The following is an 11,520-nucleotide window of genomic DNA, read 5'->3' as shown; positions in this document are numbered from 1 at the left end:
ACTAGACTATAGACTAGACTATAGACTAGACTATAGACTAGACTATAGACTAGACTATAGACTAGACTATAGACTAGACTATAGACTAGACTATAGACTAGACTATAGACTAGACTATAGACTAGACTATAGACTAGACTATAGACTAGACTATAGACTAGACTATAGACTAGACTATAGACTAGACTATAGACTAGACTATAGACTAGACTATAGACTAGACTATAGACTAGACTATAGACTAGACTATAGACTAGACTATAGACTAGACTATAGACTAGACTATAGACTAGACTATAGACTAGACTATAGACTAGACTATAGACTAGGCTATAGACTAGACTATAGACTAGACTAGACTATAGACTAGACTATAGACTAGACTATAGACTAGACTATAGACTAGACTATATACTGTACTATAGAAACCAAATGTTCTTGATTAAATGTTTGATATTTCAATAAAAGAAAAACCATTTATTTATTTTTGTTTATTTATTTATTAAGATTTAAGAAATTAATATTTTTATTAAAATAAAACAAATTTAAATTCATACAGAACAAACAAAATTTAGCACATTGCACTATAGGTTAAATGACTACTTTTTCTTTGCGAAATTAATAACGACTACAAAATCATGGTATTCAAACCAAAACCTTAAAGAATTTCATAAGTAAGAATAATTCTATTAAAAAAATGGAATTTAACCCACTTTACAATCATTAATGCAAATTTAATACATTAATTTATTTTAATTATACTAAAACGTCAAAATGTCAAACGTAATTTAATATTTACTAAAAACAAAAAGCTGACTTTAATTTGGAGTATTGGTTACCAAATGGCATTAAAAAAAGTGCAATATTAGTGAAGAAATTTGGAGCCTTGGCGATTTGAGAGATTATGGGGAATGGACTGTATGAGATGTGTAATTACAACAATCTGAAGGGGAAAACACCAATTTTCTCATAAATTATATAATTTCTCAATACCATGAGAAATTATACGAGGGTTGTGTGCAATAAATAGGTTTAGATAGAAAATTAATTAGTTTTAGGGTAGACAATTATGGGTATTTATAAATAGTGTATTTAAGAGTGAATGTGTGTGTGTATGTGAGCTCACCTTGTGTGTATGTTGTATGAGATGTGTGTGGTTTAAATTAAATAAATAAGTACAAGTTGTTTTATCTTTTCAATTTTAGGTTTTACAATTTTATTGAATTTAAATTTAAGTATGAAAGTTACTTGGTTGTAACTTTATTTAAAGTTTAGAAAATTCAATTTGATTTTAAATTAGATTCAAAACTTTAGATGATAAGTTTTATTTTAGCAATTTTAATTTTATATAATTCAAATGCTTTTAAATTATGTTTAAGAATTTTAGATTGTAAGTTTTAAATAGCAAATTTTAGGTTTTTATATAATTCAAATGATTTTAAATTAGGTTAACAATTTAGATTATAAGTTTTAATTAGCAAATTGTAGGTTTTAATATAATAAAGCGCTCAGGCTGAGGTTTTAATAGGAAGTGATTTTAGGCAATTTGATACATATAAGGAAACTTAGGTTTACACAATTACAATGTGTGTGTATAAATTCGAACATTGTGTTATTCACAATAGTAGTTCGTTACAATTACTTTAGTATAACAATTTTTGTGTTTAGTACATTTTACAAATTTCAGTTATTTTTTAAATATTTTCCATTTATAATAAGATTTTTGATATAAAATAACAAGTAAAAAAAATTAGTATAATTTTTTGGTATAAAATCGTTCGATTTTATACATTCCGGCCACCGGAAACGTGTGGCTTAGCGCATAATACATTTGCTAAGGAGCGTATAGCTTCAGATATCACGCGTTGATCAGGTGACGCTGGATGATGTTGGTTTTTAGATGATTGTTGTTTTTTAGATGAGTGTCGTTTCTTAGATGAGTGTTGTGCAGGACGTCTGTAGTGTGCACTGCTGTATTGAAGTCTGCCTTTAATGCCTGGATGAAGCATTGTGTGGTGGTGACCGCCACATTTTCTGCATGCATCTCTCGATGAACAGGTTCTTAACTCGTGGCTCCTTGCCAGACAGTTAATGCAGTATTTATATTTGTTGACGACGTAGTTCCTTGCTTGAACATCCATCTTTAAAAAGCGCCTACAGAATCGGATGGAGTGGTACTGCTTGCACAATTTGCATTCATAAACTTCAGGGTTACGTGTGTATTGATGACGGCTTCTTAGATGATGTCTTGGTCTGTAAATGAATTGAAAGTAAAAAGAGAGATAGAACAAAAGAAATGAATTAGTGGATGGTTTAGTCTCATTTGAGTATCAATGTAAAGTGTTAATGTATATAGTTGCTGCAAGAGAAAATGAGAGTGAGAATAAGAGTAAATATGAGTTTTAATTATTATTAATTAGTGGCAAATAACAAAGCTTTACAATGGGTCTTTTTATTATTCCAGTGGCAGTTCTAATATCAGCAATTCTAACATTATCATCCACACCATTATATGTATTTTCAATTCTCCCGAGTCGCCATTCGGATGGTGGTAGGAAGTCATCCATGATGACTACTAGATCGCCCGATTTCAAATTTGTAGATTGATTTCTCCATTTATATCGTTTGTGTAGAGACTTGAGATAGTCTTCTTTCCATCGAATAGCTAATTGATGGTGAATAGCTTTGAGTCTTTCCCAACGATTAATGAGTCCAATTTTTAGGTCGTGTGGCTGTGGGAAACTCACAATGGGAGCACCTCTTAAAAAATGACCAGGAGTTAGGGCGGATAAGTCAGTAGGATCCTCTGACATGGCTGAAATGGGTCGAGAATTCAGTATTCCTTCTATTTGAGTCAAAATAGTAGCGAATTCCTCGAAATTAAATTTGTATGCTCCTGCCACTCGTTTTAAGTGGAACTTAAAACTTTTTACGGCTGCTTCCCAAAGTCCACCCATATGAGGAGCATGGGGAGGGATAAATATCCATTCGAGTCCGTGAGTTACATATTTCTGGGCAATATCTGTTGAGGCGGTATTTATGAAAGCATCGAACTCACGTTTTAGTTGACGACTAGCTCCGACGAAATTTCGACCATTATCGGAATATATCCTGAAGGGCAGTCCCCGCCTACCGACAAAACGCGAAAATGCTGCACGGAAAGCTGCTGTTGACAAATCTGAACACACCTCCAGATGAATGGCTTTTGTGCTAAAGCACACAAAAACGCTGACATATCCTTTTACTAAAGCAGCATTTCGGAGTGTTGAGCTTTTGAGTTCAAATGGACCAGCAAAGTCTATGCCGGTTGTTTGGAATGGGATAGAGAGATTGCATCGATCTGGTGGTAAGGGTGCCATTATTTGGGTACATGGCTTTTGTTTGTATATAATACATGTTTTGCAATGACGTATGATTTTCTTAACACGAGACTTTAATCTTGAAATATAGTATTCAGTTTGCACCATTCGACATATTTGATTACATTCACCGTGAGCGAGAAATGAATGTAAGTGTTCTAGGTAGAGTTGACAAAATCTCGAATTTCCTGGTAATATAATTGGGTAACGTTCGTTATATGTTAGCGATGAATTTGAGAGACGGCCATTTACTCGTAAAATGCCTTTTGTGTCAAGAATAGGATTGAGAGTTTTCAATGAGCTTTTATTAGAGATTGGCAGAGAGTTAGAGATATCTTTAAATTCTGCCTGATAATGATTTCTTTGAGCTAATGTTATTAATCTAATTTTTACAAAATTAACTTCCTTTTGGGTGAGATCAATTTGAGTGTGAGAAAATTGGGACCTAAATTTGTTGAGACTATTATGGAAAAATCGAAATATATATGATAAAATTCTCAGAGCTTTGTGATATGAAGAAAATGCATTTAAAATATCATTGTTTTGGACAGAAATTTGTAGACATTGAACTTTTTTATCGATTTCTGGAGTGTGTAATGGGGTTTGTTTTGGCCATTCTGATGGTGGTTTTATTAACCAAGGGGGTCCTTGCCACCACAAGAGATTGTTTGAGAGATCAATGGGTTTGCAGCCACGAGTACCGAGATCTGCTGGGTTATCATGTGTACGAACGTGACGCCAAGTTGCATTGGGTAGAGAGCTATGAATTTGGGATGTTCTATTGGCGACATAAGTTTCCCAAGACCATGGGGGTTTAGATAGCCATCCTATAACAATTAATGAGTCTGTCCACAAATGTATATCACATTGACCGAATTTCATTGAGTTTGTAACATATTTTACCAATTTAGCTAACAAAACAGCCCCACAGAGTTCCAATCTAGGTAGACATATTGTTTGTATAGGAGCCACTTTACTTTTAGCTACAATCAAATTGGAAAATACGACTTGAGACGACGATTGACATCTTAAATAAACTGCAGCGCAATATGCTCCTTTTGAGGCATCTGCAAAACCGTGTATTTGAATGATATCTTTTGGAGTATATTGTAGCCATCTGGGTATGTTTATTTTATCAATGTGAGAAAGATCTGTTATGAGTTTGTTCCATTTGTCTAAAATCTCAGAGCTGACATTATCATCCCACTGTAGACCTTCTAGCCACAACTGCTGCATCAACATTTTAGCTCGTATTACTATGGGCGTTATCCAACCTGCTGGGTCAAAGATGGTCGCTATGCCAGACAATATTTTCCGTTTAGTGATGCCTTGAGCGTGTGTTATGGGTGAGAATGTGTAGCTGAAAGAGTCGGTTAGAGCATTCCATTTAATGCCTAATGTTTTAGTGGAGCTAGTTTCATGAAATCTAAGTAAATCAGAATCGTATAAATCTTCACTCGGAATATGAGTCAGTAATAAATGATCGTTTGCTGTTATCTTCTTCAGTATAAAACCAGCAGATTTAAGAGTTTGTAATAGTTGGGATTGTGATTCTGTAGCCTCTTCCAATGTGTGTCCTCCGGATAATATGTCATCTACATATGTCTCATGACGCAATATTTCAGCAGCTTTAGGGTAGTTTTCTTCAGAGTCTTTAGCAAGTTGATGCAGGGTACGAATTGCAAGAAAAGGGGCACAATTGACTCCGAAAGTTACGGTTTTAAGCTGATAATCTTTAATTGGGTTATTGTTATCTTTTTGATATATTATGCGTTGAAACTTTCTATCATCAGGATGAACTAATATCTGGCGATACATTTTCTGTATATCACCGCTAAAGACATATTTGTAGATTCGCCAATTGAGAATTACACTCATTAAATCAGCCTGTAATATGGGACCAGTGTACAATACATCGTTCAGTGAATAATTCGATTTGGTTCTGCGAGATGCATTAAAAACCACTCTTACTTTTGTAGTTTTATGTTCCGGGCGAACTACAGCGTGGTGTGGTAAATAAAAAGAGAAATATTTATTATCTGACATGATTTCCCAGTAAGTAGTTGGTTCCATATGGTCAAGTGACAAATATTCATCAAGAACATTATTGTACTCTTTTTGGAGTTCAGGGGTTTTAGATAGCGTTTGATTTATACGAGAGTATTGAACAAGAGCTAAAACTCGAGATGAGCCGAGAAATTTGGAGGTTGGAAATTCTTTTTTAAATGGAAGCCTTACAATATATCTTCCATTTTCATCTCTTGTAGTTGTCTGTTTGTAAAAGTTTTCACAATACTGATCATCGTCTGAGATTAATGGTTCCGATGATAACTCCTCTTGTTCCCAAAATTTTCTTAACATATCATTCAGGGACGAGTTTTCTGAAGGAATAACAGTTGTATTGAATGTATGTACTGTGTTATTTTGAATAGGACCACTGAGAACCCATCCAAAGATAGTATTATAAGCTGACGCTTGACCACATATGTTCTTTCTGATTCCATCAATATTTATAAAGTGTTCTGAGTCATTTCCCAGAATAAGATCTATTTGAGACGAATGATTAAAATTGGGATCTGCGAGATCAAGACTAGAAAGTTGTGTAGAGTTAGGCAATTCGAAAGAAATTGAAGGAATTCGTTTGGTTAGTTTTGGAAGAATAATAGCATTAACGGTAAACTTAAAATTGGGACGTTTAGCAAACAAAGTAATGTTGCATTCCTTATTTGCAGATTGGACTTGACCGCCTATTCCAACAATTTCGACTTGAGACTTTTGATAGGGTAGTTTAAGTAAGTTCCTAACTCTCTCAGATAAAAATGTTCGCTGGGAACCAGGGTCTATTAGAGCTCTTATAGTGAATAATTCACCCATATGCTCTATATGTACTAAAGCAGTACGTAATAATATGTACTCGTTATTTGAAGAGAAATTTGCTTGAACTTGGCAATTTTGAGATGTCGAAGGTTGATTATTTACATTTTCAGTTTTCCTACTAGCTGATGCCTTATTTTCCCTCTGATTTGAATAATCTTTCGATTCTCTGGGCATTTCATCGTTCTGTAAATGTGTGGACGATTCCCGAGGTTTTGGTAAATGCAGTAAAGTATGATGGCCAGATTTGCAAATGAAACATGTGTTTTTACTAGAACATTTCGATTTTATGTGAGCAGACGAGAGACAATTATTACAAATTTTATTTTGGAAAACATAATCTATTCTTTGTTGTACTGTATATTTTCGGAATTTACCACAAGTTCTCAGATGATGATTTTCATTACAAAGCCTACATGAGTAATTAAGTTTCTCCTGAGATGAATAAGATTGTATGTTCGTGTGAGGGAGGGCAGGAAGGGTAAATCTTTCTTTTGTTGTTCTTATTGATGAAATTCTTTCAACTACTTCATACCTGTTTATAAGAAATTCATCCATCTGAGCCCAAGTTGGCATTTCGAAGGTTCGAAGGACCATGAAGAAATTTGGAGCCTTGGCGATTTGAGAGATTATGGGGAATGGACTGTATGAGATGTGTAATTACAACAATCTGAAGGGGAAAACACCAATTTTCTCATAAATTATATAATTTCTCAATACCATGAGAAATTATACGAGGGTTGTGTGCAATAAATAGGTTTAGATAGAAAATTAATTAGTTTTAGGGTAGACAATTATGGGTATTTATAAATAGTGTATTTAAGAGTGAATGTGTGTGTGTATGTGAGCTCACCTTGTGTGTATGTTGTATGAGATGTGTGTGGTTTAAATTAAATAAATAAGTACAAGTTGTTTTATCTTTTCAATTTTAGGTTTTACAATTTTATTGAATTTAAATTTAAGTATGAAAGTTACTTGGTTGTAACTTTATTTAAAGTTTAGAAAATTCAATTTGATTTTAAATTAGATTCAAAACTTTAGATGATAAGTTTTATTTTAGCAATTTTAATTTTATATAATTCAAATGCTTTTAAATTATGTTTAAGAATTTTAGATTGTAAGTTTTAAATAGCAAATTTTAGGTTTTTATATAATTCAAATGATTTTAAATTAGGTTAACAATTTAGATTATAAGTTTTAATTAGCAAATTGTAGGTTTTAATATAATAAAGCGCTCAGGCTGAGGTTTTAATAGGAAGTGATTTTAGGCAATTTGATACATATAAGGAAACTTAGGTTTACACAATTACAATGTGTGTGTATAAATTCGAACATTGTGTTATTCACAATAGTAGTTCGTTACAATTACTTTAGTATAACAATTTTTGTGTTTAGTACATTTTACAAATTTCAGTTATTTTTTAAATATTTTCCATTTATAATAAGATTTTTGATATAAAATAACAAGTAAAAAAAATTAGTATAATTTTTTGGTATAAAATCGTTCGATTTTATACAATTAGCATTTGAAAAATTGGACTTTAGCACAGTTTTGGTAGCCGTTTAACCTATAGTGCATTGTAAAGAAAATAACTAATAATAACAATATATTTGAACTTTTTACAGGACTGTTATGGTTCCTATAAGTTTTGTGTGTAATACTCAAAAATATTGCCCTACACCCACCTTTAAGTCAAAATCACTTTGAGTATTTGATAATGTCCGTTTGTCCGTCCTTCCGTTTGTGTGTCAATGTAAACTTTGTTTGAATTGAGTACGCAAACAAAGCAATTAATTTCGTTTAAATTTATTTTCTAAAATAGTTTTTAATTTCTCTAGTTTACATAAAATTGTATGGTTTTGATTTTCTATATTATTTAATTTTGCAATCAAGTCTTTATGCATCTCCTTTGCTTCATTTAATGCTTCATTATATTTTGGTATGTTTGAAGATAGTGAATTTTTGTTGCTCTTGTTTGGTGGTATAAACGTTTTATTACTTTTGTTTCGGCGAACTATAGACGTTGATGGGGTTGAAAGTAAGGGAGTTGTTCTCATTTTTTTTCCGGGAGATATAAATGTATCTTCACTTTCTAAATATTCTACTGACATAAAATCCTAAAAGAGGTTAATTTAATAAAAAGGAATTTCACATATTAGTAATTTTATATAAGAAAGTAGCTATGACCCGTGTGCTCTGCTATCCTTTTTACATTCTAAATAAAAACACTGTATGATCCACAAATAGACATTAATTTTTCATAAATAGATTAACAAACCTCAGCTGTAGATGTTGATGGCATGGAAAGTGCACCTGTTGATAATATTGATGGCGATAAAATTGTTTCTTCACTTTCCAAAATATCCACAGATGTTAAATCCTTAAAAAATTTATTAATATATATAAAGTGTTTAATATAATAATTAAGGTTTTATGACGATTTAGACTCACCTCAGGACGTTCCTTAAATTTAACACCGGTTTCCGGTGTGGATGCATCCCCGTCGACAGCATCAATTGTTATAATTGAGAGTATTTTCTCTTCTAGAGGATTGAGATCACGGGGTACGTCACTCCAACTACCTCCCCCAGTTTGATTTATAAATTTTCTTCTAGCATTAACACTTTTCTTAACACCACTTTTCAAATCTATCCAACACTACATATCTGAAGCGCTTTAATATACATATTTGACTGTAGATAATGTACAGAGCCAAAACTTACTTTTTTCCACTGCTCAACAGTTTTTGCACATCCACCTAAAGAATTAAGGGACTCTGTAAGTAATTGCCATTGTTCTTTGTACTTGAAGTTGGAACTGATCCCGCTGAACTGCCCTCTTGCAAATTCCAAGTTTTCGCTCATATAATCCACCAGTTTTTCCTTCTGGTACTTTAAAATTCTTTCAATTTTCTAAAAATAATTGACCTTAATTTAAGTTTTAGTTAAAAATAAAATCTTACCTTTTCTTTATTTTTTGTATTCATATTATCTTTTTTTGAAAAAATTTGTTTTCGCACCGTTTTTAAATGTGAGTTCTTTTGACAGTTCATGTGAGAAACTTTTCACAAAATTTTCTTACAGAAACACTTTGACTCACAAATTTCCAATAAGTTACGTCAAAAAACTTAAATGACAGATAGTTCTCACAAAATAAAATTACAGAAACACTTACATGTGAGATATGAAATCGTGTTTCAATTCACGTTGTTTTTTATTCAATTTCACTGTTTCATGCGAGAAATTTCTCGATGCGGGAGTTACAGAAACGAGGTACAGTATTGGAAATTTGTGGAATTTACATTGTCATGGCTCAATCAACCAGGTACAATTATTTGGGAGAATTGTCAATTATTAACCTTGTTATGTCAAACAACAGAAATATAAGAAACAAAGCAAAATAAAATACAGAATGAAAATATTTTATTTACATTTTAAATACAGTAGAAAGGTTTACTTTCAATGCGAATTTTACCATCTTATTATTCATTTTTGGAATTGTTGATACTATAGTACATATTTTTTTTCTAACATTTCTGATTCCTAAGTTGATTTTGAATAGAAGTCACTTAAAAGATTGCATAATTAATTCTCATATATGATCAGTTTTATTGATATATAAGTAGTTATAAATTTACTTTATATATATTTTACTAATTACTGATTTATCCCCTTAAATACTCAATATATCAGTATATTAAAATACAAACCCAAATTTTAATGGATTAACTATGTATATGGTTAGCAAAAATAAACGGATATTAATTATTATGTAAAATATAATAAAAACTACAATGTTTTGCGACTTCTTTTTATACCATTACCTTAGTGAGAAGGGTATATATATGTTTGTTATTCCGTTTGTAATTTCCACAATATAATTTTCCGACCCTATAAAGTATTTATATTTTGGATCCTTATAGATAGCGGAGTCGATTAAGCCATGTCCGTCTGTCTGTTGAAATCAATTTTCTGACGACCGCAGATATCTTCGGGATCCAGATCTTCAATAATTCTGTCAGACATGCTTTCGAGAAGTTTCCTATTTAAAATCAGCAAAATCGGTCCACAAATGGTAGAGATATGAGGAAAAAACCAGGGAAACCTCGATTTTTGACCTATATCTGGATTACTAAAGGTACTGTCGCACATGGCAAATATTTACTCAAAAAAGCGTAACCACTTTTATAGTACAAATTTGTTTGACGTGTTTACTCTTACAAGTATTTTGTAAGATGAAACAGCATCAAATAAAATAAAACTAAATATTTGTTTTGAATTGTCTTAAGTAAAAGGACTTTTTGGCAATAAATAAAAGAATTAAAATATATTTTATTTAGCGGTTACGTCTTTTTCGTCAAATATTTGCCATGTGTGACCCTACCTTAAGTCATTAATATAGACAATATGGATGTCTAATGATAGATATTTCAAAGACCTTTGCAACGACGTATATATCGAGCACTAACCGCAAAAATAACGTAAGCGACATTTTTTCAAAATTGTCTTTTTAATGAAAATCGATAGAAAACTTTCGTGCGCATCAACACACGAAATAATGAAAATTAAGTGTTTATATATACAGAGATATAGCAATTTCAATTATATCGTAAGCGACACTCACCTTTTTGCTTTACCGCAAAAATAACGTAAGCAACATAAAAGCAAAAAGGGGCGTTAAATGAAAGCAAGAGTAGCCGAAGAACTAGAGAGAAAATCAGAAGAAATTGAAATACAAAAAGATAGATGTACTAAATGTGATCAAGGGAAAAATTTAGACAGCAATCACAAACAAACAGAAGAATTTAAGTTTATGAATTTTTTTGAAGGAACAAAAACAAAGGAGGGAAAACGTCTTGTTTTTATGTGCTAGTTTCGACCTTCACAAAGTTTTGAATATGCCTCATAGTAAAACAAGTAAGAAAGTTAGTTGGTCAATACCGACCAAATAATACCCTACACTAAGAAAAACAGCAAAATCATTTTTCTTTTAAAATTTCAATAATTTATATTTTTGAGTGATGGGCCTTATATGGGAGCTATGACCAATTATGGACCGATCGCCATGAAATTAGGAAGTGAAATTTATGTTTACATGAAAGTTATTTATGTTATGTTATGTGTATACCAACATTTTTAAGAGACTTATGCACGTTAAAGTGATTTTTGGAAGCGGGTCTTATATGGGAGCTATAACTAATTATGGGTCGATCACAATAACATTTGGTGACATGAATTCCATATATATAAAACTTATTTGGAGCGAAATTTGTGGATATATCCATAT

At 31.8% G+C, this 11,520-nt stretch overlaps 1 protein-coding gene across 1 annotated transcript; it reads right to left on the bottom strand.

Moving 5' to 3' along the window:
* Positions 1-2,211: 2,211 nt before the first annotated feature.
* LOC135950724 (uncharacterized) lies at positions 2,212-6,410 on the bottom strand. The gene is made up of 2 exons (XM_065500258.1): positions 2,748-6,410; positions 2,212-2,253 (listed from the first exon to the last, which is right to left on the bottom strand). The coding sequence occupies exons 1-2, from the start codon at positions 6,408-6,410 to the stop codon at positions 2,212-2,214; spliced, it is 3,705 nt and encodes a 1,234-aa protein (XP_065356330.1).
* Positions 6,411-11,520: the final 5,110 nt, after the last annotated feature.

The sequence above is a fragment of the Calliphora vicina genome, chromosome 2 (genome assembly GCF_958450345.1).
Source record: "Calliphora vicina chromosome 2, idCalVici1.1, whole genome shotgun sequence".
Lineage (NCBI taxonomy): Eukaryota > Metazoa > Arthropoda > Insecta > Diptera > Calliphoridae > Calliphora > Calliphora vicina.
The sequence above is the reverse complement of the archived record's forward strand: the minus strand, read 5'-3'. Positions and strand labels throughout refer to the sequence as shown.